Source organism: Neopelma chrysocephalum, unplaced genomic scaffold, assembly GCF_003984885.1.
Source record: "Neopelma chrysocephalum unplaced genomic scaffold, ASM398488v2 Primary Assembly neopelma1_281, whole genome shotgun sequence".
NCBI lineage: Eukaryota > Metazoa > Chordata > Aves > Passeriformes > Pipridae > Neopelma > Neopelma chrysocephalum.
The window spans coordinates 334,503-362,492 of record NW_020897943.1 but is presented as its reverse complement, the minus strand read 5'-3'; the positions used below and the strand labels follow the sequence as shown (position 1 = coordinate 362,492).

The 27,990-nt window shown below is 40.8% G+C and overlaps 1 protein-coding gene across 4 annotated transcripts; it reads left to right on the top strand.

Moving 5' to 3' along the window:
- The first annotated feature begins 61 nt into the window (after nt 1-61).
- On the top strand, nt 62-27,219 carry EDEM3 (ER degradation enhancing alpha-mannosidase like protein 3). 4 transcript variants are annotated; one of them, XM_027704488.1, is made up of 21 exons: nt 62-246; nt 1,953-1,998; nt 5,613-5,713; nt 8,171-8,210; nt 8,670-8,782; nt 9,405-9,558; nt 10,061-10,195; nt 11,285-11,390; nt 11,916-12,013; nt 13,278-13,403; nt 14,079-14,162; nt 15,325-15,408; nt 15,792-15,916; nt 16,416-16,581; nt 18,797-18,951; nt 19,733-19,886; nt 20,375-20,569; nt 21,336-21,501; nt 21,952-22,137; nt 22,973-23,020; nt 23,666-27,219. In XM_027704488.1, the coding sequence occupies exons 1-21, from the start codon at nt 86-88 to the stop codon at nt 24,073-24,075; spliced, it is 2,853 nt and encodes a 950-aa protein (XP_027560289.1). In that variant the 5' UTR covers nt 62-85; the 3' UTR covers nt 24,076-27,219. The 4 variants fall into 4 exon arrangements, with proteins under 4 accessions (XP_027560289.1, XP_027560290.1, XP_027560291.1 ...); XM_027704490.1 differs by lacking the exon at nt 62-246 and adding an exon at nt 601-620; XM_027704489.1 differs by lacking the exon at nt 22,973-23,020 and having other exon boundaries at nt 71-246.
- Nucleotides 27,220-27,990: the final 771 nt, after the last annotated feature.

Genomic DNA, 27,990 nt, shown 5'->3' with positions numbered 1-27,990 from the left:
GAGCGGCGGCAGCGCCATGGGCCGGGAACGGGACCGGGAGCGGGAGCGGCAACGGGAGTAGCGGCACCGCCGCCACACGGCCCCCATGGCCCCCAGCGCACCGCCGCCCTGCCGCGCCGGGGAGCGCGCCGCCCGCTGCAGGCGGCCCTGGAGGCTCCTGGCCCTGGGCCTGCTCTCCGCCTCCTCCGTGCTGGCGGCCGCCCCGGGCGCCGGGGCTATGAGCAGGGAGGAGAAGCGCCGGCTGGGGTGAGCGGCGGGACGGGACACGGGGAGGGACGGCGGGTTTGAGCCGCCCCCGGGGCTGGGGCGGGCGCGGAGCCCCGGGAACGTGTCCCCTGTCCCCAAGCTCCGGGACACGCTGGCACCGGCCCCGCCGGCGCTGCGGCTGGTGCGCCGGACCCGCTGGGCTCCCGGGTCAGCCCCAGCCCCGTGGCTGCTCGGGGGTCACTCCATGTGCTCCGGGAACCCGCAGCTCACAACGCTTGGCACCTCGTCCAGGAGGGCTCAGCCGGCGGTTCCGTGGAATTAGGGGTAAAAGCGATCAAAGGTAACTCCAGCTCCGCTCTCGGTTGGTTTAATTGTGGCCCTGCCTCCGTGAGAGTGCGGGAGTCATAAAAAAGGTAAATGTTTATCCATGTTCCTGCCGAGTTCCTGTGTGTGAGCTAGACTGTGCATGTACACGTCAGAACCTGATTCTCTCTTGGTGTACTTTTTGGCTGAGGGGTAAAGGTTAGGGCAAGCTGGAAATATATTTCCCTGCATTAAGTGGGATTTCTGTAAAAGAAGTTTGTATTCGAGCATATCTCGGTCTTGTTATGTTACTGGGGCAGTTTCATCATCCTCTGCTCAGTGGTACAGAATATGATGCAGAAAATCTGCTGGAGAAGCACTCTGGATACTCTCCTGGCTATTAATCATGGAATCCCTCGGGTTGGAAAAGGCCTCCAAGACCCTCAAGTCCAAACATCAGATATAAGTTGATATTTAACTCCAGTGTGTACAGTTACTGGAGTTTCCCACTTTGTGTTCTCAGGGCACTTTGTGTGTATAATCTTTTTGTGTTTTTTGCTCGTGTGGCTACACAAGGAGTTTTAATTCCTTTCCCTGATTGGTTTTAAAGTTTTTGCATTGATATCTTGCACTTAAAACATCATCTGATGTGCAGGTCATGTCCTGCCATGGTTTGTATTTGGTGTCACTTCTGAATAAAGTAATCCGTGTATTTATTTAATGACAGGGTCATGTCAGTCCCAGAAAACGCCCAGTAAATGTAAATTTTAAGCAGCTTTGTGTGCTCAGTTCATCTGGGGCTTTGTCTGCTGCTGCAGATCCCAGATCCTGTGAAGTACCTGGAAAAAGCACCATCCTCTGCTCTTTTGATGACTTAATGCACTCGATGAGTTAAAGCTACTTCTCAAATTTCCAAGTCATTGAACTAAATTGGATATTTACAGTATAACTGTGGTGTTCTTGGCTCGTTTATGTTCAGTCTTATCAGCAGAGATTGTGAATTATGTTGATGGTAGAATTAGCATCCTCTTTTGCTTGCAGGGCTCCTGAGTAAAACAGTTAGGAGTGACTGGAAGTAAAGCTGTCTCTCAAAAAAACAATGTGCTTTTTGGATTTTTTTTTATATGTAGTAGCATTTCTCACCTTGACTGCCTTTCAGACTGGTAAGATAAATGCAACTACAAGAGTTTTCTTTAGTATTTGCTTGCCAGGAAATCCCCAAATATTTAATTTCATGTTAGGTGAAGAAAGAGGCTTTCCATAGTGAACAGAAGTAGTTAAATTAGGAAAAATCACTATTCTATATCTTATTTACTTGAGTATGTTTGTAAAGGACCTGTTACTGATATTCAGACAGATATTAAAGTGTGATACATTTAAGATGGTGCATTAAAGGCTGTTGGGAGACAGACCACTAATGCTTTTGGTTTCTTCTTTTCTAGAAATCAAGTGCTTGAAATGTTTGATCATGCATATAGCAATTATATGGTGAGTAAAATACTTGTTTGATGTTTGTCAGAGGAGTTGTTGCTGACCTGGGAGAGAAATCAGCCTACAGTACATGACATTCTAGAGAAGTATCCGGGAGGGAGGGGTGAAAACAAAGCTAAAATAAATAACAGCACCTGTACAGCCTTTAAAAAGACATGAACAAATGTTACTTTCAGGAAGAGCAGTGTCAGGAGGGTTGTGGTGGCTTTTGGAGGGATAACTCAGAATTGCCTGTGGTAACTCTCCTAATCTCTGCTCTGATCTCTTGGGAAGATCTCTGATCTTTATCTTATGTTTCCAACAGTTCTCATCTTTAGTAAAGTGTTTGGTTTGAAATTCCAGACTCCTAAAACTGGTAGGAAAAGGAAGCTCAAGAAGAGCTGTTTGTAGCCATCAGATTGTGGAGAACTATCTGATCTGACTTACTTTGTAGGTAAAAATGCCATGTAATATTTCTTGATCAGTCAGACATGTGAGGTGCAGTTTGGTGACCCTTTTACAAACACCAGAAAGGGGATGTGTGGTGTCATATGCAGGCATTACAGGCTCTGCTGAGGATGTGTCATATGACCATCAGTCATGCTCACTATGGTTTCTTTTGCTATGACTTGTGATTTTCTGTGCAGGTGTCCCTGTGTTCTAGATCTGGGAGCCATTCTAACCCACCTTGAAATATAGTCAGCTTGCTTTAGATCTGCTAAAGAATAAAGAATTACTGAGAGTGGACTTGCCTCAAGCAATAGTTAGTCTCATTATACTCCAAGTAACACACTTCTGAGGAGGAACTGCAGTTGCAACTCAGATAAATATAAAAGATGCATTTTTACTGACCTTCCATTGACAGTCTTGCACATTCTTTGTGGGTGTTGCAGAAACCCCTCAGGTTGCACCAGTTCCTGCAGCACAAACTGCTGTCTCCTGGCAGCAACTTGCCACGTGTCCCAGTTTCTGTGTCGTGGTTTAACACTTTGATGTGTAATACCAGCTGAAAAGCTTGGGAGTTACAAGTTTATACAGCACATGAGAGGTCCAGGGCCCTGGAATGGGTAGAAGGGTTGTAGTTTCTCTTTGTATCATCAGCTCTCTACTTTTGCCCCCTCTAGCAGTTTAACCCAACATCAGGCTTTTTGAGGATAATTTGGAACTGGTTGTGTGGGACCTGATTCCATGAAAAACACTTGGTTTGGGTTTCCCCAAGGAAAAAGTCGTGCATTGGGCAAGATTGCTTAAAATAATCCAAGGATCTGTGCTCCTGCTGTTCACTGAGTGATAAACAGGCAGCTCACACGGTTCTTGGTACAGCTGAAGCAAGAAAATTCGGGTTGAAAGAGAGGAACAACTTCAGCTATCCTGGAAACTTTGGAGCCAAAAGGATGTGGACTTGCCACGTATACTGGAGCACAAAACAAACAGAAATGTGACTTGTTTGTTTAAAGCTGAAGAAAAGATTAGGGTGTCAGACCTGACTCTGACTGCAAGAGAATTAAGTACTTTTGCAGGTGCTTTTGAAAGAGCCAGCTGAAAAGTTTTGATTTTCTGTTTCTATTAATATGGATTTCAGACATGCGTGTTTAGAAGACTGAAAATTCATGTTTGCTTGCAAGGGAAACTCCCTTTTTTTTTTTTTTTTTTTTTTAGTTATTAACAGAAGCTTTGAGTAAAAAGCTGCTGGGTTTTTTTTCCCAGTCCTTCAACAATATTTGTAATAATCAGGATGTTTTTCTTCTTGGCTGTCAGAAAGAACATGTGAAAATGTCAGTTATTTGAGGCCAGGGTCAAGTTGGGAAACCATTTGATCCAGTAGCCTTTCCTGATCTATGCAGGGAATAAGTGAACTTTTATTTTTTAAAATGCTTCCAGTTCCTTAATGATTTTGCAAAACTAAAAGTCCATTTTCTCCAGAATTTTTATAACTCCTCTCTCCATAATTTAAAACGTTTTGACTTTGCTTTTGTCGTGTACTTCTTTAATCTGTTTTTCTGAATACTTTGCAGGATATTCAGAAACATCTGAGCTGTGTTAAAATGATCTAGATTCTGGTTTTTGTAGTTGAACTTAAGGAGAACAAAGAGTTGTGCAAAGACCAAAACATTCAGGAGGGTGATATACAGGGAAACAAACCATCAGTTTCAAAAGGAGTTGCTTTAAGAGCTGTTTATTTATAGAGAAATGTTCCTTTTTTCTCCCTTTATTTCATGTTTGAACATAGATTATTTTTGTACCATATATTTGGAAATACTTTGATTGTGTTTATTTGCAGTTTCAGTGCAGTAATTGAAGTTTTTTATCCTGCCACATGTTAGTTGTCCACTAAAATTCAAACTGGAGAGCACAGTACAGCAACCAGTTCCCTGAGAGAGAGAGAGAGAAGCTCCATCCCAGATCGTTTGCATTGAGCTTCTAATGGAGAGGCGATTTCGTGTGTGTTTGTTGGAATTAGATATCTTTAAGATTCATCTTTATTAATATCAGTTTTATATTTGTTATATTAGTGTCAGTTCCATTTGAAAAAGGCTCAGGTTTTTTAAGCTTTTTTTTTGGTGAATGTTATCTTTTTTTATGCCTTATGTAGTAATTTACTGATTTATTGTTTTAACTTCTGTGTTCTCTTACCTGTCACTGGTTTGTCACTCTAGGCCACTTTATGTTCACTGGGAAGTGTTTCCAAAGTGCCTTTTAAGTCTAATTCCCACAAAATCCTCCATGAAATACCAGCCACTTGATAATGCCTGCATAAGTTTTAGGTTTTAAACTCACCTTTGAGGTGGTGACGTTATAGGAAGTGTCACATGTGCCTCATTGCAGAAAGCACACAATTAACTACTCTTATTTTTTTTCCTGGATGTGGCATTAGTTGTTCCAGGCTTCTCTGGGAGCTTAGAGAGAAAATAGGTCCTGTTGGTCTGTTCCCAGTTTAATCATTTCCAACCACCCAGCAGAGAAGAACTTGGGGGTCCTGGTGGACACCAGGTAGACCATGAGCCAGCAAAGGCAGCTCATGGAATCCTGGGCTGCCTCAGGAAAATGTTGCCAGCAGGACAGGGAAGTGATCCCACCCCTCTGCTCACACTGGAGAGGCCACACCTGGAGTCTGGGCTTCCAGGATGGGAGAGACATGGGCACAGTGAGCAGAGTCCACTGCAGGGCTGGGAGGATGAAGAGGCTGGAGCAGCTTTCCTGTAAGGAAAAGCTGAGAGAGCTGAGGCTGTTCAGCCTGGGGAAGAGAAGGCTCTAGGACCTTCCAGGTTTAAGAAGGAGTCTGTCAAGATGACAGAGCCAGGCTCTTCTCAGTGGTGCTCAGAGGAAGTGGGCACAAACTGAAACAGAGGAGGAAACGCTTCTTCACTGTGAAGGTGACCAGGGGCTGGCCCAGGGTGCCCAAAGGAATCTCCTTCCTTGGAGATACTCAGAAGTTGTTTGGACACAGTCCTGGGCAAGCGGGTCTGGGTGTCCAGGCTTGGACAAGATGAGCTCCAGAGGTCCTTTCCCACCTCAAAGGCTCTGTGACTGCCATGCAGTTTTTGTGAGATACAACATAATTAAGCTCCCTTAACAGAGTTGCTGTGGTGGCTGGAGCAGTGTAACTCCTTCCCTTGTTTTGTTCCCCACAGGAACACGCGTATCCCGCTGATGAACTCATGCCTTTAACGTGTCGTGGTCGAGTCCGGGGTCAGGAACCGAGTCGAGGGGACGTGGATGATGCCTTGGGAAAGTTAGTGTTTGAAATGGTTACTGGCTCCTGTAAACATCTAGTCTAAGTACAACTTGCAGCCCATAAAACTTGTTTGTTCAGTTGGCATGTCCAGAAACTTGCACTTGTAAGAAATACTTGGATTATTTCCTCCCGCGAAGTTAAATGATGTGACATGAGAATTGACCAGTGAATGAGATCCAAAGATAATTTCTTGGGGTGTCCAGCACAGGGACAGGAGATGGACTTGATGATCCAAATGGGCCCCTTCCAACTCAGCAGATTCTATAATCACTTTTTTTAACCATTTTCTGAGTGTTTTCCATAGGAAAGCCTCCCAAATGTGAGCTGACATTTGGACATTTATTTATTAATATTAGAGGTCATAAGGGTTAATGATCAGCTGAAAAATAAACTTATCCATGATGCTGCCCTTATGAGTGCTATTTAAAATGCCTTTCTTTTAAGTTGAAAGTTCTCTGAAAACAAATAGTCAAATGATTATCATGTGTGTGGTTCCCTGAGGCCTTTGCCAAAGCATAAAACATTATTTCAGACACGAACATACTTCATGTTCTGTCTTTTAAGGTAGCTTAGAATAGAAAGTACTGATCCTTTGGCCAGAAAAATGTAGATTTAAGAACTTTTCCTCCATGTTAAATCAAAGAGTTGACTTAGTCTCAGTGTGTTCTAATTGATTCCTTTGTGTGTGTGCAGTTTGTGGAGGAAATCCTTAATTACAAATAGGTGCTGCTTTTATTTATTGGTATCACTGCTCAGTGTCCCTAAGCAGAATAGGGTTAATCACAGCTGAAGTCCTTGTCTTAAATACTACTTCTAATTGTCTCAGTAATACTTAGCATGTTATTTTGGTTATTTTTGTTATGTGCAAAAGTTCCTTAGTCTAGAAATTTCTATATAAACCTACTGTTTTGGAGGTGTTGAGAGATACGACTGATGAAAAAGAATTGTCAAGAAAATGTATTTTTAATCCTGATGACCTTTTTTTACACAATAACATGCTATGATTTGAGTAAAAATCCCTTTCAGGCCCTTAGATGCAGTGACTAGTCTATTTATTTATTATTTTCCTGTATACATGCTTTATTCTGTACCTTATAATTAGTTCTGTTATTAATGACCAGATTCCTTATCTAATCCTTTTTCTTGCCAGCTGCTTCATGAGTCATGTTCTCTCCAAGCCCTTGCAGTCACAAGTGCCAGGGTGAGGCAGCTGGGTCAGCCCTGTCCCCCTGCAGAGCTCAGGAGGGTACTTGCACACCAGCTCTAGAGCTGTGAAAGGCACAATTTCCCTCCTTTTCCATACAAAAAGCTGTGTCTCTGTTAAGCAGTTGTGCTTAGCCACTCCTTAATCACTGCCTCTTGTAGAACAGCACTCACAGAATGCCCTTATGTCTTTACAAATTAAAGAAAATTGTAATGTAGCAGCACTTAATGAGGATTTTAATAGTCATATGTTGCCTATAGAGTCTCAAACACTGGACACCCTGCTTAAATTCTTGGTGCTTACTCTTTAATTGGCAGTTTTAACTGATCCCAAAGTTCTCAGTTTTAACACCATCATGTTCTGTAAATTCTATGTGTGGTGTGTGTTTTTTAACATTAGCATAGAGCAATTGTTGAATGAGATATTTATTTAAGATACAATTATACATATAATTACTGGGGGAGGGGAAAGGCCCACTCAGCTTGGGATGCACTAGAACAGCCCTGGAGAAAATCTAGGGATCTTATTGTGATATTCCTGTTTGAAACCATGTGGATCTGACTTGATCTTCTCTTTTTATGGAATAATTATAGAATCCTAAATGGTTTGGGTTGGAAGAGACCTTAAAGTTCATCCCACTCCACCCCCTGCCACGGGCAGGGACACCTTCCACTAGACCAGGTTGCTCCAAGCCCTGTCCAACCTGGTCTTGGGCACTGCTAAAGTAGTTCTTTATTTTAAAGTAATTCTTTATTTTAAAGACAATCAAGTAATTCTTTATTTTGAACCTGCCACTTGTTACTTTTGGAACAGTTGCTGGTAGGAGAAATTTAGCTTGGATCTCAGTGTTCTTTTAGTTTGACTCTCAACATTCTTCCTTCTTTTGAAAAACAAAGTAAAACAGAAGTTGGAAGAAGATTTCAAACCACTTTCTTCAGTTTCTTACTAGATTTGATTTGAGACTATGAATAAAAATGAAATTTGCTTACAAGAAGTTAGAAAGCTTTGCAGTAAATGAAGGTATTTGTGATCACAGCTTCTTTCATTGAGCTCCTACTCTGGTTACTAACAAAGAGAAGAAACTTAGAAGGGTGTTTTCATATTAAACATGTTGTGTACAACTAATTTTTTGGCACCCAGTGGTCTGTGAGAATTTTTAGTTTCTTCCATGGTATCAGTTACTATTAAAAATGACTTGATTTCTACTCATACAGGTCTGTAGTAAATCTGTTTTAAATTTCCTTCCGTAGGTTTTCACTAACCTTGATTGATACCTTGGACACTCTTGTGGTAAGTTTAATCTGTTGATAAACTTGGATAGAACAAAAAGGTTGTCTTCTGATGCTCAGACTTATTTTTAGAGTTTTTTCTTGATCATTGATCTCTGGCTCTCTGAAGTGACTGTTGCTTGTAAGAACTTTTAAGTGCTGTGAGGGCCGTGTTTGGAGTTCGTTGTAAAAAGAAAACTACAACAGTTCCTTCAAATGTCATTGATACTTTCTTCTCTTGCTTTTTTGGGGCTTTAACTTAACAAAGAAGTATGTGAGTTTGCTTCCCATTTTATAGCCTAAAGCAACATGCAGAGTTATTGGGGGACACTCCTTAATACCACTGATTAATGGATGGTTTTAAATTTTATATACATATTTCATGGATGACTTTATGTGCACTTAAATATACTGTACACAAATAGCCTGTGACTGTATTAGCTGTGTTGGAACTTAACACCTGCCTCCATTTGTATTCCAGGTGTTAAATAAAACCAAAGAGTTTGAAGAGGCTGTAAAAAAAGTAATAAAGGATGTTAATTTAGATAACGACATCGTTGTGTCTGTCTTTGAAACCAACATAAGAGTCCTTGGGTGAGTAACTTTCGTTTTCAAAACTCTTTAAAAGGTGGACTGTAGGTAAATGTCCTTCAGAGGTACTTTCCTGTGCTGTTCCACATCATTTAAAGGAGTTTGCCTGAGAGGGTTTAAAATGCAAGGCAGGACTTGCTGCGGTGGCACTGGATCAAACTGACCCTGCAGCAGCAGCTTTCTCATTTCAAACTGTGCTTGCTGAGGTAGCAGTGTTTTCTCTTATTGGAAACAGGCTAACAAATGACTCTGAACACTTGATTTAACACATTTCAGTACTTGGGGTAGTAGATTATTTCAGAGTGGAAGGGACCTCTGGTGCTCAGTGCAGGATCACAGCATGTAATTTTTAGTTGTTATATGCAGTTTTAGAGTTGTTGGTTTTTATTCCTGACAAATGTTGCTGAATCAGTGATTCCTCTACAGTTCAGGACTGATAAACAGTAAGAATGGCTTCCAAAATAACGACAGCTAACCTTGATTATGAAGGGAATTGCATCAGCAATCTGAAAACTAGGACTGAGTGAATACAGCACAGTTATGCACATCTAAATGGTAGAGATCTTTGCACTGCCATTCAGATGAACATCCCTTTTGAGGTGAGGATAATTTTTCTTGTGTTCAGAGGTCTCCTAGGTGGGCATTCAGTGGCAATTATGCTGAAAGAAAAAGGTGAATATATGCAGTGGTACAACGGTGAACTCCTGCACATGGCAAAGGAGCTGGGCTACAAGCTTTTACCTGCCTTCAACACCACTAGTGGTCTCCCTTACCCAAGGGTAAGTTCTCTGCTTTCTGTCATGCAGGATTACTTCTGTTGTTCTGGTTTTATCTCTTGTTTCCAAATCATTTTTGTATTTGTTAAGTGGACAGAAAATCAAAAGCTGAGAAATTACAGGTGTTCTCTGGAACTGGGAATAGTGAGATGTTTACAAAGATTGATTCCCAAGAGCACTTGTGACGTTCTGAGTTCCTGATTTGCTGGTAAATATTAATTGCTAGAATTAGGTTTTCAGGGTGTATTGTGTTATTCTGATGTTTCCTGAGCCAGGCAACAGGTCCTTATTTGGGAGGGTTGAGTGTTTTGGGTGCTTCTGGGTAATATTCTGTGCATTTGAGTTGACAGTAGGTGGTAAAAGCAAAGCACAACTGAAGAGGGCTGTGTGGTTTTTTTTCTCTCGTCTTTAGAAGAAGCTGTAGATTGTTGTACAATCACAAGAGTGAAAATTCTTAAGAGTTACAAGAGTAAATACAAAGATGATAATCTCTACTTTTCTCCAGGTTAACTTAAAATTTGGTGTAAGACATCCAGAAGCACGAACAGGAACAGAAACTGATACCTGTACAGCTTGTGCTGGTACCTTGATCCTTGAGTTTGCAGCTTTAAGCAGATTCACAGGAACATCTATATTTGAGGTTTGCTTTCCATGATATCTTAGTTTTTGGATTAGGTGTTAATTAGTGTTCTGTTACATTTCTGTGATTTTGAGTTCATGAAATGGATTTGTGTCTTAGCTGTTCTGCACAAAAAAATTGTATGTATGCAGATTTGTTGTGTTTGAGGGCTTTGTTCTAAGGTTTGATTGTTTTAATTAATTTTTAAATCATGGGGAACAATTTTGGTTGAAAGTAGTTACAGTAATACAGCAGTAAATGAGATAAATGTACTGAAGAACAGCTTAAGGGTAGCGCTTCCATAGCTTTTGGGGTAAAGAGATCAGGACTAGTAAGAAGAAAAGTGAGGTGCTTGGTCCTTAAAATGCACTTTAAACTAAAATAAATAAACCCCACAGTTGTGTAGAGTCACTGAACATGTGCAAGACCTACCTAAAGGTGTATTATCAGAAATACACCTTATCAGAAAGGTAAATGAAAATACTTGCAGGTATCTGATACAACCTCCATCTGATTAAAAAAAAAGGGAAGCTCTTTTCCAGATGAGAATTGTTTTCAATCTTTCATGATGTGCCTGGTATTTCATTTCCTGTCGTGGAACCCAGTGGAAGCAAAGCTGGGCCCCCAAAATCCCGTCCATGTGTTTGCTGTTTGAAGTCATCTTAGTTGAGTAGATGTTAAATTCAAGTTAATTTGGGGCATGTGAAGAATGTGTATAACTAGGATATTAGTGAACAGGGGCTGCTGCTCCACCTTGAGGTGCCTGAAAGAACACAGGGATTTTGTTTCTAAGGATGTTACATTTCTTGAAATACTGTAATTAGGTTGCATTAGAATAGGAAACCCATGCAGGAGAGTGTTTGATTTGAGTATTGGCAAACACTTGTGGAGCCAAGCACCAATCTTGCTGATCAGCCACTGAATAACTGCATAAAATGTGGGCTGAATATTGTGCTATTAAAGTGTGTATAATACTGCAATTCATAATTGCTAGATATGAAACATCTTATTCCTTCCTCGCATCTGAATTTCAGTAGACAAAAGAATAACAGTCTTTATTATCTGTGTTTCTGTAATTTCCTTTTTTTTTTTTTATGGCTTTTGTTGCAGGAATATGCCCGGAAAGCTCTTGATTTTATCTGGGAGAAGAGGCAGCGCAGCAGCAACTTAGTGGGTGTCACTATCAACATTCACACTGGAGACTGGGTCCGAAAAGGTGGGTGGTGTCCTGGCTCAGGATTGGGGGTTTGGAGCAGGGAAAAACTCCTGACACAGCCCCAACACCCTTATCTAGACTATAGAAAAGTATTACATCGTTTCAACCTGCTACACCAAAGCCTGGCTTTGCTCTGAAAGGGCTTTTTGGTAGAGAAACCAGTTTTATTCATTGCAAAGTGCTCCCTGATTCACTTTAATACTGAGAGGGGAATACCTTGGGATAAACTTTCAGAGATTTTGCTATAAATACATAGGAAAAATATAAATAGGAGTGTAGAAGTGATTTCCTCTGAGGAAAGTGAAACAACTGCATGTCCTCCCTATTCTTATGTGCACTGGCATTGCAAAGCCTTTGGCTTTGACTCACAGTGTTATGTCTCTGCATCCATCTGGACCTTAATTCTAGTGATAGAAGGCTTTTCCTTTTACTGGAAAAACCTTTGAAATCAGAATGGAAAAATATGGAAAACACCCATGTATCTACTTAAGGTAAACCCACCTTTTCATTTCCTCCTGTTTCTAGATAGTGGAGTTGGAGCAGGAATAGATTCCTATTATGAATATTTATTAAAAGCCTATGTCTTGCTGGGAGATGACAGTTTCCTGGAAAGGTTTAACACGGTAAGTTAACACCTTGCTCAGGTTTGTGCCTTCTGTAAGACAGATTTAAGAGGAATTGTGTTGTCAGCTGTTGGCCTGAGCAGCCTGTGAAGAGATCTTTAGCAGAATTTCTGTGACTTGTGCTGTGTTTAGTGCCAGCTCTTTTTACCGAGGGTTTTTGCTAATCTTGGGTGATCAGCTGTCCCCTGAGCAGTTATTTTAACCCCAGAATCTTCTAGACCTTTCTCCATGCTTCCAGTACAGGAGAAGCTGTATTTCAAGATCACCTTGGACAGTGTAATGCTGGAAATGTTTCTGTAAAACAGTGTAAGGGCCTCTTGTTACAAGCCAGGGTACAGCTTCTGTCCTGGAGCAGCAGAAAAGATCTGAAAATCAAAGTCTGGATCTTGCTCTGCACTGCAGATCCTCAGGCCCAGGACACATTTAAGTATGCTTACAAGCTGAAAATCACACTTGGATTACTAAATTTATATGATTACTGTGCAGCTGTCAGCATCTTTATTCCTTCATAAGAGTATTATTTCTTTTGAAAATAGCCACATCCATTAAAAACATTTTAAGTGGTAAAATGATTTTATATCATACAGCATGATTTTACATTAAAATTTGAGTAATTCAGTGGCTAAAGGCCTGTTGTAACACTTTAGGTACAATGATTATTTCATGTTCTAATGTGCAGCCCCCATTATATTTCCTCAAGTTACATCTGTTAAGTGTTTCCTTCCAGTTTGACTCGTGTGCTCATGGTTGCACCTCCAGAAAACCAAAAAGGCATTTTCCTTGGGGAGTACAGCATTGGAAGTCAGCAAGGTGGCACATGAGCTAGTGGGTTTTAAACTTCTGAGCTATCAAGTCCAACTGCTTTGTTGGGATTTTTTGACCTCCTTTTCCTCCTGAGATGCATTTGTTTTTGAATTCTCTTGTTCAGAGAAAGCAGTTTCAGCCTTTTTCAGTGTGTGCTTAAAAATTCAGCCCAAACAAATGTGTCTTAGCTGTGATAGTTCTTTGTTTATCACATGGCTGCTGAATATAGTTCTGTGTATGTATATAACTTGGAAAATGTGATAAGTTTTGCACGTGGAGATTTTCAGTATTTACTTATTTTTAGTTTGCAAAACTAGAACCTCCTGGCATTGCCAAATGTAGTAATGATTGGGAATGTAGTCCTGGTTCTTCCACTGAAATAAAATGGCAGTCTGGTGAGCTCTGTCTGATTTTGGAATGGGATTGGTAACACAGACTCATTTTTTCTGCTGTTTGGCAGCACTACGATGCCATAATGAGATACATCAGCCAACCACCTCTTCTTCTTGATGTTCATATTCATAAGCCCATGCTAAATGCTCGCACCTGGATGGATTCTTTGCTGGCTTTCTTCCCTGGTTTGCAGGTAAGGTTTAAAAGCCAGGAGCAGATGGTTTTAATAACAAGTAAATTTTTAACTGGACTGGATATATAATATTCAGGTCAAGCTTAGTAATTTGATTTTCAGAAATAACTGGGTGAGGATCCCTGGAAGTGTCCAAGGCCAGTTTGGACGGGGCTTGGAGCAACCTGGGCTAGTGGAAGGTGTCCCTGCCCATGGCAGGGGGAGGCACTGGATGGGCTTTAAGGTCCCTTCCAACCCAAACCACTCTGGGATTCCATGATTTCTGTACTCGTTCCTGTCACTTCATTGCTATGATGCTTTTCTGGCCATGTTGACTATCAAGAAAAGTATGTCCATATAATTTGCTTCCTTCTCCTCATGAAAACACTCAAATTAATCTGCCTTTTTAGTAGTCTAGTGACATATTTTCTAGTTTGTATGCCATTTATATCTTTAAAACAAACTAAATCACATTTCCACCTCAGGTCTCTGTAAATGACAAAGATCTTTGTTCTACGTAGTCAATAATCTTAATGAGTTCACTGATTTGGAATATTTGTGGCTTACACTGGAAGGGAGTAATAATTACAGTATGTAATTGGTCTGTAGCTTTACATGAACACAGTGAGTGTGCTTAACTTTGAATATTATTGCTATGCTTGGTGAATTGGTGTTAACTTCATTATTTCATTTTAGGTGTTGAAGGGTGATATTAGACCTGCAATTGAAACTCATGAGATGCTGTATCAGGTTATAAAAAAGCATAACTTTCTTCCAGAGGTAAGGTGGTGGTTTTTTGGTTGTGTAGACTGATTTTTTACCTCAATTTGAGCAGTCTCATATACAACCAGTAGGTATATGTGTTATTAAAATGAAAGGCTCATTTCCACAGCATTCCGATGTGATTTGCAGGTCTGCAGATGTGACAGCTGTGTTCTGGATATGAAATATTTTTCCTTCAGTTCTGCTGTAATTAACACAATAATGGGAAGCTGCTGCTATTAACAATTGCTTAGACTTTATATTTCAGTCTTTCAAAATTGACCTTGACTCATTTCATTATGCAAAACTTGTATAATCACATTTAATAGTAGCTGCTTAGCAATATAATAGTGTTAATGCTAAAGATCATAGTCTGTATTAAACCAAGGAGGGAACCTAAAGACTGAATTGTTCTGAGAGAACACTCTGAAATTTTGCATAATGTCCTTGAAAGTCAGTACACAGACTTATTGCAGATGCTGCAAGTCTTTGAGCAAGTGAATTCTGCCCAGAAAAGCTTGTTTACCTGCTGAAATGTGTGTCTTTAAGCTGTGATGACCCAGAATGTATGAGAAGGCTTCTGACTCCGGGTTTAATTTTGACTTTCCTCTGGAGTAAGCTTATTTCTGCTAGAGAACATTTTAATTAACATCACATTCACCTAATGTGGTTATTGAGACCAAAGAATGCTCTCTAAGCACTGGAATGATTCTTTTTTTTTGAGTGCTTTTAAAATGGTATGATTCGCCTCCTTGTGGGTTTTTTTGGTTGCTTTTTTGGTGTTTTATACTTATGAAGAAACCTTTGAAAGGTCACTTAGTTGTATTTAAGCCAGTAGACCATCCCCTTTAGAAAAGACATAGTTTAAACCTTTGTATGAAGTAGTAAATATATGACAGAAGTGGCTTTTCCCAATGCATATTAAGAGTGAATACACAGACTAGGAGATTTTTAGATACCTGACTTCTAGTCTGTGTCATTAATTTAGGGACAGCTGTTTAACCATCTGTCAGTTTGCAATGACACTTTAATGCACAGGATGTCAGGTGGTGGGAATGTTTGCAAAAATGGTATTTATGAAAGCTTGGCTGGTTGTACAGTTAATGTTAAATTCAGAATAAACCCGTGTTTGGTTTTTTCATTCTTGCATTTATTTCTGTCTGTCCTTTCTCATCCTCAGGCATTCACAACAGACTTCAGAGTTCACTGGGCTCAGCATCCTCTAAGGCCTGAATTTGCTGAAAGCACTTACTTCTTGTATAAGGTACAATCACGTTCAATCCTCACACTTTCGGTCACATTTTCTAGCACCTAGAATTTTGTTGCTCTTTTATTTCAATCCAAAATTGAGTAGCACATCTCCATCTTATTTGCCCTCCTGGAACCAGTTCTGTAGATAACCCAGATGAAATTGCTGATCATCAACAACTGTTCTAGGAGCTTTGTTTTACATCTCTAGCATTAGAAAGAAAACTAAGCAACAAAGAACCATTTTTAAAAGATACTTCGGTGTTGCTGATCTCTTTTAAAGAGATCTTAGAGACTAAGAGCAAAAGTCCTCTGTACTTCACAGAGAAGAAAGTGCTGATTGTACAGTAAGTGCACCTCTGTGCTTAGTTTTGGTTTTTGTTTGTTTTTCTTTTACAGGCTACAGGAGACCCTTACTATCTAGAAGTAGGAAAAACCCTCATTGAAAACTTGAACAAATATGCCAGAGTTCCTTGTGGGTTTGCTGCAATGAAGGATGTCCGGACAGGAAGTCATGAAGACAGGTAAAAGTTTTCACCATTCTTTTCTTGGTACAAAGATACAGAAAAAAATCAAATTACCCTGTTTATATAATTGAATTAATTGAATTTTGAGTAGCTGTCTGTCTTCAGTTTGATAGTCAAGTCTTAAATAACCCATTTGTCGTAGTCTGTAAACTGTTTCAGTAGTTTTATAGTTTGTTCCATAAGAATAGTTTAACAATGGTTCATTTGTCTCAGAGCAATAGATGAATTACCTTCAAACAAAATATACTTCAAATCTGTATGTTTGTAAGGAGATTTATTTGTTTTTTTCTGTAATTCTGTTTTGTACTGAACATGCTGAATCATTGCCCTCCAAACAGAGTTTCTTCCAAGTGGAAGGAATTCTAATGGAATTATGCTCAGCAATAACAGTCATGAAGTCTTCAGAGTTGGAGCAATAGGAGTATTTATTTTACTGATGTTTTAGAACAAAGGAGATTTCCCTAAAGGACATCCACTTTTTTTTTCCCCCCCATAGAATGGACTCGTTCTTTCTGGCTGAGATGTTTAAATACCTGTACCTGCTGTTTGCTGACAAGGAAGACATGATTTTCGACATAGAAGATTATATCTTCACTACAGAAGCCCATCTATTACCACTTTGGCTCTCCACTACAAACCAAACCATCTCCAAAAAAAACACAGTATGTAACACCTCAAATCTAAATCAGTTTGTCGTGCTTTGAATCAGTTCCTTCATTTTTCAATCACAATTTGAAGCAGTGCACCAGTTCCAACACATTTAATATGCAGTATTTCATCATGTTAACAGTGCCAGTCACAGGAGTGTGAATAATGTTTCCATGACTGGATTCTGCACTGCTGAACCTTGAGAAATTGTAACAGTAGCAAGATTTAACAAGAAAATAATTCCCCACCTCTCTCAATTAGGAAATAACACACTAGAATGTTTTTATCTCCATATATCTCCAATAACATGCCCAAGTTTTTGTTGTCTGTTTTACTGCATGAACCCTTGGCATATTTTGAAAGGTTTTGAGAGGCAGCTTCAAAGTTATTTTGTCAAGGTCCAGCTATAATTTTTGGTATATTTAATTGTTTTAATCCACATAATAGGCATCTGTTGTGTAAATGTGAGGCTGCTTATGGGTTTATAAATTACTTAACCTTCCAAAATAACCTGTAGCAATACAACTGTGCCATGAAGCATCATAAATACTCATCTTTTATGGTTTTGTGGTCAATAAGGTGACATAATTTATCTTTAAGGCAATAGTACTAGTGGCAAGCAGAAGAAATGCATGAGGAAGTGGAGTGTCTGAGACATCAAGGACATAAATTCCCTTATTTGTGCCTCTATTTTTAACCTTTACTAAGAGTTTTACAATAATGCCTGACTCAGAGGAAAAGGCTTATGTTGTGTCCTGGAGAAATCTTACAACTGAGGAGAAATCACCCTGTTTTATGCACTCTAGCGTTAGACAGTGACAGATGTTTAATTACTTGATGTTAATGTCTAGCATTGGTAATATATTTAATGTATTTAATGGGTCATGGCGTTGCTTTTTAATGTTCTTTGATGGTGGAGATCCCTCCCACACCCCCTCTGAAATGTTCTTTCCCTGAGAATTTTTTTATTTCCTTTTTTCTTGGAGTTTTGCAAACGGAGGCTGTTTTTTACACTATGCCAGAAGTTTTCTGAAGGGTCTGAAGGAGCATTTTATATGAGATTTGTTCCCAATATAAGAATTGAATACTTTTGAGACAGGCAGGATTCCCACAGCTGTCAAGGCTGGCCTAACTTAGGTCATTCTCTTGAGAACCACAAATGTTAATTAGAGGCCAATAAAGAAGGTAAATTGCTCAAATACAGTTTTCTTAAGCTCTTTAAGCCAAACTTGTTAATGGGCATAGTACAAGTCAAAAAATCCATTGAAAATGGTATCAAATGGGTAAAAGGCTGTGATGTTGGGTGTGTTACTCTTTTATGGGATTTTATGTGAATGAATGGAATGTGTAAATTATTTTTAACATAAACACCCTGCTATGAAGACAAACTGCATGTGAGATAGTTTGTAGTATGAACCCAACATCCTGTTTGTATTTGTTCTCATAAACAGGAAAGGTCATGTCTTACTATTCCTGTGAACTAGTAGCCCTTTAGGTCTTGGGTTTTAGGGAGCCTTTAAAATCTTGATTTTTAATTGCAAACAGGAGGGGTAGTTTGTTTTTTTTTTCAAATAGATAAATACTACATTAATTTTTATGGGTGAGAAAATGAACTTGCTGGTTATCTAACCAGTTAGTTGCAAAGCTAAGGACAGGCTAAATGTGGCTCCAAACCACCAGCCACATGGTTCCACGTGGTTTCATGTGTTACAAACCAGCAATTTGTGCAAATGTTAACTCTGTCAGCTTTCCTAAAAATAGAAATTCTTTGAATTATATATAGATTCAGACTTGCAAGTCTGTGTGGCTCCTGAGGAGGAGAATCTTTTGTTCCTAGGAAAAGCTGTGAGATTTTTGGTAACACAAAGCAAGAGTGACCCAAGGCCTGCAGCTGGTCACTTGGTGGAAAGGCAATAGCAAATGAAACCATAACTACTCCCTTTAGTTGTCCAGCACAGAAAAGTGCAGGGTCATGACCAGGCTTGAGAAGTACTGTCTGCCAGCAGAGGATTAGCTGTTTCTGCAAAAAAAAAAAATTGGAAACTGTGTATAAATTTATTAAATTACAAATCAGAATCGGTGTCATATTTCTCTCTCCCTGATTCCCCTTTCTTGCACTCAGCTGCTGCGTGTCCTGAGCACACAGATCACTGCAATGAGGTTTATCTGTTGATTTGCTCGATATGAAAATGTAACCTGCATTTTATTAACGTGTCTCTCTCATTTTAGACCACAGAGTACACAGAGCTGGATGACAGCAACTTTGACTGGACCTGTCCCAACACCCAGATTCTCTTCCCGAATGACCCGATGTTTGCTCAGAGCATTCGGGAACCTCTGAAAAACGTGGTGGATAAGAGCTGTCCCAGGGGTATTTCCAGAGCGTAAGATGAACATTTTCTGTCTTTGGTTTTAGCACAGGAGTGAGTGGAATTGGATCTGTTAGGCATGGAAGGAGAACTATGAGGTGTACTGGATGTACTGCTCGAGCTTGCAGTCCTTTGGGAGTGGATTCCTAGTTACAGGAAAACTCAGTCATGGTTTCTGTGGCACCATCAGCAAGACTCAGTTCATTTCCAGCAGGAATTAGCAAGTCTCTCTGAGCAAAAGGAGCTTAATGAGCCACATACCTGGGCTACAAATTCCCACTTGGAGTATTACAGGAAGTACATCTCTCTGATTTTCTAAAATTAATTTCTGTAGTCTCTTGGAACAGTTCTGCAACTCTTCTTTGTAGTAAGCAAATCATGCTGCCATATATAACTACACCTGTTCTGAGGGATTTAGGACAGTGTTGAAGCCGAGGAAGTTTATCTTTCTAACCACCTCTATTATTTTTATACTTCAAGAGTAACACTGAGTAGCAACTGCATGAGGGAAACTGGTTTTAGTCAGTCTTACAATAATGCAGACTAATTAGAAATGAGAGCAAGCATATGGCAGTTTTGCCATCAATATTGGGGGGATGTTTTGCACTATAAAATTACTGATAATATTGACAACTTTTTTCAAATGATGTCTTGATTGAGAAGTTGCATTCTACTGAAGCTTGTACTCAGTGTTACTGCAAAGAATCCTGACCTTGTGCTGGTGGGGATAATGTGAGAGTTCTGTTTCAAGAATAACCCGGTTTTTAAAGCTTTGATCTCTGATATCTTTTGGCAGAGAAGAGAGTTTGGGAAGTGGACCAAAACCACCGTTGAGAGCCAGAGATTTCATGGCCAGTAATCCTGAGCACTTGGAGATACTGAAGAAGATGGGAGTCAGTTTGATCCATCTGAAGGATGGACGGGTGCAATTAGTGCAGCATGCAGTGCAAGTAAGGCCTGACAGGGGATATTCTTTTTTCAGAAATTTCAGCAAAATCCTGCTAGCAATGATATTTGACACTTGGAGCTTGAGGAGGGACAGCCAGACTCTGGAAGGAGGCACATGAGCTGGAAATGCAGCTATATTTAGCAGGCTGGTGCTTGTTAATATTTTACCTCAGCAAGACTTTTAACTAATCTTGCACTAAGTGAGATGGGGGGTGTTCATGTTAAAGTGATGTAGCTCACAACATCTTATCTGAAAACACTGCTTTCAGTGTGAGATACTTCCATTTCCTTAGGAGGTCTGTGTATTTGTATATTTTCAGTCTTCTGGGCAGTTCAGGTGTTAAAAAACTGATTTGAAACAATGAATGAGTGGCAACGAGCATCCACTCTGTATTTGAAAATCTTTGTAGCAAACATAACTTCCATTTCTTTTCCCCCAAGTTTCTCAAACATTTAAGATAAAAGTGAGTATTGGTTCTTTCCTCTGCAGGCAGCAAGTTCCCTGGATGCTGAGGATGGCTTACGGTTCATGCAGGAGATGATTGAACTCTCCAGTCAGCAGCAGAAAGAGCAGCAGCTCCCTCCTCGTGCTGTTCAGATTGTTTCCCATCCCTTCTTTGGCAGGGTGGTCTTGACTGCTGGGCCAGCACAATTTGGGATGGACTTATCCAAACACAAAGCAGGGGTGTGTAAGATGTGTGTGAGATCTGTCCCTCGCTTTCTCTTGCTTTCCTTATTGCAAAAGCCTTAATTTTACTGTCCTGGAAGTATTTCAGGGCAGCCAGGTGGAGGGTGATCAATTAATTACAGTTGTTAAAATGACAGGGCCCAGCAGTGACAGAATGACAGCAGTGACAGTCATTTAGATGAGTGGCTTATCCCTGTGCTCTGCTCCTGAGTCATCAGCCATGGTTTAGGATTTAAAATGCATACACAGGATGATTTTTGAAACAAATTTATCCAACCTGCAGCATGGCATGGCTAAAGAGATGGTGATTTAAGGGAAGGTTTTCCTCCCATGTCAGCCATGAGTTGCAGAAGCCCTTTTAGAGCTAAAATAAGCTGTTCTTATGCAAGCTTTTCTAAAAGGAAGAAGAAAATACCACAGAGGCAATGTTCCTTTTTGGAAGCAGTAGGAAACCCCCATGGCTTCAGTTGGGCAATTTGCAGCCCCAAAGAGGAGTTTTCCAGACTAGCAGTTCACAGAAGAAAAACTTCCAGAGACAACAGTTCACTGGTGTAGGCAAAATACTCTGAATATGAGAATTGGGTTTTCAGCCAGGCATTCTTTGGTTCTCAGAACTCCAGTTTCAGGGTACAGACTGCCTGCACTGACAGAAGACAACACTAAATGCATTAGATTAAGTGAAGAAACAAAAATACTTAGGAATCTTTTACAAGCTTGAACCTGCTGCTTTAATTCTCTCTTTATTTTTGTTTTTTCCAAACAGACAAGAGGATTTGTTGCAACCATTAAGCCATATAATGGATGCTCAGAGATCACTAATCCTGAGGCAGTGAAAGAGAAAATTGCTCTGATGCAGAGAGGCCAATGTATGTTTGCTGAAAAAGCACGAAACATTCAGAAAGCTGGAGCCATAGGAGGCATTGTTATTGGTAAATAAAATTCTAAGTTCTTCATTTGTGTGAGTTTAACCTAATTGTACAGATTTGAAGATGCAGGAAAGCTGACAAGCTGTTAGGCTGAGATGCCAGCACAGCAGCTGGCACATCCTCTTCAGAGGATGAAGAGAGGTTTTGGGTTTGGCTCTGTGCAGAAAGTGCAGCAAAACAAACTGGGATAGGGGATTGTCACTGTCTCTGCAGATTAAAAGTTGCTATTTTAAGGATCACAGAGTGCTGTCAGTACTAACTGCTGAGGAAAAATGGGGATACAAATGAAAATCGGGAAGGAAAACAAGTACCCAAGTTGGGGTTTTGCTTTTCACTTTGAATGTTGTGCCTGGGACCCTCTGGGCAGGGAAAGCAGCTCCCAGTGTGCCAAAGCTCAGAGCTGCAGTCTGATCTAACAGGAAGCTTGCCTTTCCTTTTGTGTGCCCTGCCTAGATGACAATGAGGGCAGCAGCAGTGACACAGCTCCTCTCTTCCAAATGGCCGGGGATGGAAAGAATACAGACGATATCACAATTCCCATGCTCTTCCTCTTCAACAAGGAAGGGAACATTATCCTGGATGCAATCCGGGAGTACGAGGCTGTGGAGGTGCTCCTGTCTGATAAAGCAAAAGACAGAGGTAAGGTTGGAGGGGATTTCTGTAAATGCAGCTTCCATCTGTGCTGTGGCACGGTGCAAAAGGTACAATAATAATTTGTGCTGCTGCCCAAAGGTGCCATAGTTTTGTGTGACATTGGAATGAGTTCTTTATTAGGAAAGCCCTTATCTGAGATGCATCCTTGTCCTTTCCCCCTACAAGTTAACATCCAGAAATGCTGTTCCTAAGTTAAATGTCACTTTGACTAATGAGAAAAATACAGCCTTTTGGATTCCTTTTGAGCCCTTTTTGTCATCATGTGCTTTGAAGTAGCATCAGGAACAGTCCTAAGTGTTTCCAGTGCCCTACATTGACAATGCCCCTCCCTTACCAAACTCCCCAGTGACATTCCTGGTACCCAAAAGGAGAGAGACAAGTGTTAGAACTATTTTGCCTGTCTAAGGAGAACTGGTTATCATGAGACATGAGGCTGCTGACCTCAGATGTTTCCTGGGTTTTCTTGTGTAATACAAGAAAATTGCAAGCTAATACATTCCCAGTTGAAATGTTTGAATAGGGCAGAAAATTCCAGATTTTCCTCTTGTAAACCTTCCTCATAGGACTGCTGTGTCCAAGCAGAGTAGGTAAGAAAAGTTTCTCTAGAAAATCAGTGACAGCATTTATCTTGTGCACCCTTGCAAAGGTGATATGCTCAAATCTAGTGTTGTTTCTTCCTAGCTTACAAATCCCTTCTGTTTGTAACTGTGCTTAAGTGCTCTAACAAAATGCTCAATACAAGATAGCTCTGCCTTTGAGAATTTGTAATCCATATCTGCTTCTTCCCCCCCCACCCCCGTGCTTCCCTTTGGAATCCCAGCAACAATCTTTAAAGGTAAAATGATTCCAAACTACATTATTGATAGCAGTAAGTATCCCATGTCAAAACTGGCACGTGCAGTTAAATTCCCTACAGGTCCTGAAATATCAGTGTCCTGTATTCTGGCCATAACAATCAAACTCCAGAGAAATCTGCATCATGGTTAAACTGGGCAGCTGTTGGAGAGCTAGACTGGGACTGGGGATATGTGCTGGTAGTTTGAGTGGGGGTGTGATGGGGGAGGCTCAGCCCTTGACTCTCTTAAATTCGCAGTTCAGTAAACTTATAAAACTGTCCAGCTGTCCCTTGCTCAGATGTGGGATCCTGGTGGATCTGGGAGTGCTTTAAAATCCAGTATTACAGTTCAGTGCACGCAGTGGGTATTTGCTAAGACTGAAGGAGGGTAACTAGCACTGACCCACAAGTCACTTCTGACGTTTGAGCAACCAAAACAAGCCTCACTGCATTGTTTGCCATCATTTAAAATGTGTTTAAAAGTCTTCCCTCCCCTCTCTTTGTAAAAATATGGTCCTTAGTAACATTAAATTTTCATATCACTGGAAAGTCTGCACTTTCTTGAAGAAATAAGGCCAAGGGAAGTGACCTTGCTTTTTTGAAATACATAATAAAATGCTGCATTCCTACGGTTGTTTTAACTCTTTTTTTTCTTTTTTTTTTTCTTCCCTCTCAAAGACTTGGAAATGGAGAATATGGACCAGAAATTAACTGAAAACGATTCACATAAACAGAATGCAGAGGAAGCTGCTTCAGGGTCTCAGGATGTTGGTGCAGCCAGTGAGGAGCCCGAGGAAGGAGGGGAGAGCTCAGATGTTGCTGACCCTGGTTCTTTATCTCCTGGTAACGCAGACAGTGCCAGTGTTCCCATTTCACATCAGGATTCCTACGTCCCTGGGACCGAGGAGGCCGGTGCTCCAGAGCCAGCATGTACATCAGGGGATACCCAGCCTCAGGAACAACAGACTGAGACAGAGTCAAATTCCAAAGTTAACTGGGATAATAAAGTCACCCCTATGGAATCCATATTAGCAGACTGGAATGAAGATATAGAAGCATTTGAAATGATGGAAAAGGATGAGCTATGACTTGTAATAGTAACTTATTTGTTAATAAACAAATGGAGACCTCTTTGGGTAGGAGTGAGGCCCTGATATCCAAGCAAACATATTCAGTATTGTGATGAGCAGCCAGGTGTCCCCTGGGGAACACCACAGAGACCCCGCACGCGCTTTGTATCTTTTAATTCCTCCTGGTTCAAAATGGGAACGTGCAATCCAAGCCTTTGTGTGGCCCCACGGCTGGGGCTGGAGCCCAGGCAGGGAAGGAGCCTGATTCCTGCCTTCCAGGCTCCGGGAGGACACGCTCCCCTGGGCCCTGGGAAGCAGAAGCTGAGCACAGTGGGGTGACAAACCACCCCCGGTTATCGATGGCAGCACTGGGAGCTCCCCCGGTGTCCTGCTGGACCCTTCCCCAGCTGGAATCCTGGGGAACAGCAGCAGGGGAAATTGTTCCCAGTTGTGTCTTTAAGGCACAGCTGGGAGCAGTTTGGTTTTGTCCTGACATATCAGACCCAGCAGTGTTGCTCATCCCCCCATTCCACGATGCCGTGGGAGTTTTCCCTCCTGCTCCCGTCCAAACCAAAGGCACTGTGTGAGCAGGTTCCACCAGGGACACTGAGCCAGCCGTGGGGCCCACCAGGAAAAGGTGAGGGAAGGTCATGCTCGAGGCTGAGGTAAAGTGGACAAGGCAGGTGTTGAGTCCCAGATATTTCCTTTGGCCTCCCAGGTTGAAAGACTCCAGTGTGCCCTGAGATACGGAATTGAAATGGAGAGGACACAAAGCTACATCAGCTGTAACAAATCCTTCCTTTTTCTACAAGTTTGACTTCTAACAGCTTGACTTTGTTGTTGTTCTTTTTATATGCAACTTCTGTATGTGTGATATTTAAGGCAGGGAGGCCAATGCCAGTAGGGAAGTGCAACAATTTGGGCTGTTGGGTCGATAGTTCAGAGCCCAGGGATGTGACTCCGGGCTCTGGAGTTTGTTACAGGTAAGTGTGAGTCCTAATTTGTTATCCCCATTGTGAAAAACTTATTTAAATAAAAATGGGGAAGTTTAAACAACGTGGAGACATTTTGACTGTGTCCAAAGAAACTGCCAAAAACGAATTAACTTGATTTATATAAACTGCTTTTAGTGAATTGTGGTTTAAGGAATTGTTTTATATTAAAGACTAAATGAACACTGCCTATATGCTGCACCAGGCTAAAAATGAAGGGTTACATTCGTGGTTACGATGGAATAAACAAAAAAGAAAGTCCCACTCTGAACTGCACCTTTGATTTAGCTGGTGAAATTATATGTGCTGAATATGCAACTGTTAATTAGCACAGCCATACTGTATGTATTTATACTCCTGTACAGTGAGCAGAGCAATCCCAGGCAATGTTGTATCCATGTATCCAAGCCACACTTGCTTTCAAGAGTCTCACAATGCACAGGCACCTTCTGAGAGCATGGCAGTCCATCCAGGGATCATCCATAACTTCATGTCTCTAGGGTAGGAGAGAGCTGAGGAAGAGTGAATAAGTGTCCTTTGAAATTTTAAATGTAGTTCTAATTCCTTTGCACAAATAACTGGAGGTTTGGACTGGTGAGCAGGGCTTGAAGCAGCTGGGGTTTTCAGTTGGGAATGTTTTTATTTATGCTTTTAGTTACACAAGTTTGTTCATGTGAAGCATTTGACCATGGGAGCCTTGTAAGTGTCCTTGGTTCCCTGGAGCCCTGGAAGTACCCGGGCTTGAAGGGACCTGACCAGGATCAAACCCATCAGGTGCAGATCAAACGTTTTCCCTCGGATAATTCCTTTGATCTGTCAGTGCTCAGTGCCACAAAGGAGCATTTCTGTTCCCATGCTCTTTGACATGGACATCGTCTTCATTCTTTTGGTAGCTCTTTTGGTGACAATAGTTATTTTTATATCTCAGAGGCCTCTGGTCGTTACTGTGTCAATACAGCAGCTCAAGCTTTTCTTTTTTTACTTGCAGATTTAGGTGTAGATGTCAAATTTTATGAAAATATTAACTTCCCTTGCCATCACCAGCTCCTTTTTATTTAACTGCTTTCTCTGCACCTCTTGCTAAAGCAGCAGATGTTACCTTGTAAGGGATTTCCAGTGATCCCAGAACTCCAGGTGGATTTGATGCAGTGTTTTGGTGGTGGCCTACCTCAGATAACTGTTGCCTCCTTCCTTTTGGGTTGGTGTTTTTCTTGTTTCAGTTAGTTCTACTTTCCCTTTGAAACCATCATGAGAGCCATAGCTTTGTTTACAGAACTGAATCAGGGAAGGTTGACCTTTTGGGAAAGAGGGTTAAATTGGGGAAGAGTTTTATTCAGGTTATTTTCACTTTGTATTTCCTTACGAGGACATAGGCTTTAGTTTAACCTGTTCATATCAGCCTGGAAATAAGTCAGTTTTCTGTTACTGTCATCTTAAAAAGCAAAAAAAGAATGTATTTATCAAAAAAAACCCTTTTGGAGAAGGGAGCAAGTGTTCTTCCCAAATTCTTGGAAGCCTGCTCCCTTCATAAGGAATGTTGCTCATACATCATCAATCAGTAACTGCCCTTCCTTGTGTATAGCATTGTACATTTATTTGTATGGGATTGAACACTGAAGAATTCAGGAATCACAGCTGAAACTAGCACTTATTCCATGCCATGTAATTCAGATCAGCCAATTAATTTCTTATTTGATCTTAAAGGAATCTTAATTGTTTACATTTATTGTTTCTTAATGAAGTTTCAGAATGAGCCCAGCTTTGGTTCTCCTCCTCCTGCCAGTGTACCTGAACAGGCACCAGTAAGGGTGTGTTGAGAGGTTGAAAACAGGACATCTTATGCAACAGGCATCAGTCAGAACATAGAAAACAAACCATTCTGTGAATGAAATATTGTACGTTCAGATTTTATAAGATTTCAGTTCCTTTTTTTTAGCCAGCCCAATTTACAGCCGTATATTTTCTTATGAAAGTTGTCTAATAACAGGTGCTGTAACACTATTGTTGGGTTTTACTCTCTGGTGATATGTGTATACAATATTTCTAAGGGCAACTATGTACTGTGATGTAAAAGTCTGGGCTAAAATGTATATAATCCGTGTACATAATTGTGTACTTGATTATAACTGCTGATTGTAAAGATTTAATAAAATGTAAATATTCTGGTCAAGCTGTGCTGAACTGGTGCTCCCTTCTGAATTGCTGGGATTCTTTTGGGAGTCACACTGGAAGTCCCACGGCTTCACTGGCAGCCTTGATGAGGGCATGGAGCAGGTTCTGTGGCTGCCACCCTGGAGAAGCCTCCAGTTTTTCTCTGGGAGGTTGCTCAAATCCAGAGGTGTTCTCTGTTACCTTTTCAGCCTAAAATTGAAAGTAGACTGGAAAAGCTCTTGGCAACCTGAGCTAATTGTACTATTTCAACATCTCTGTGACTTGGGCATTATTATTTTTAAAATCCAGAATGCACATCCACAAAACGTTCATTTTACTGCTCCTGTTTTCATTAGAATTGAAAAAAAACCCAGGTAAGTCTTGGAGGAAGGTACTCCATCGTCCTTCCTCTGTTATTGGCTGTCCTCCAACACCTCTACTCCTATGAGCTCTTCCTCCGTGGAAGTTAGGATTAAGAAAATTAATTAGGATAATTAAATTAGGATTAAGAAAATCAGGATTAAGATGCAGGAGCCCTAAATTCAAGTCCTGGTTATTGCTGAGCAGTGTTGATGATATTAAGTAGAAACCATTGCCAGCCTTGCTGCTTTTCTCTCTCCATGTCCATCTCTGCCACCTTGCCAGCCATGATCCCAAGGTGCTGTTTGAAACAAGGAGGAGTCACCCTCCCACTGCAGGTGGCCTCTGAAAAAGCAAAAATATAACACAAGATTAACATCTAGGATGTGCCTGCCCCTCTCTGTATTTCTTTTATAACAAGAAATCAGGA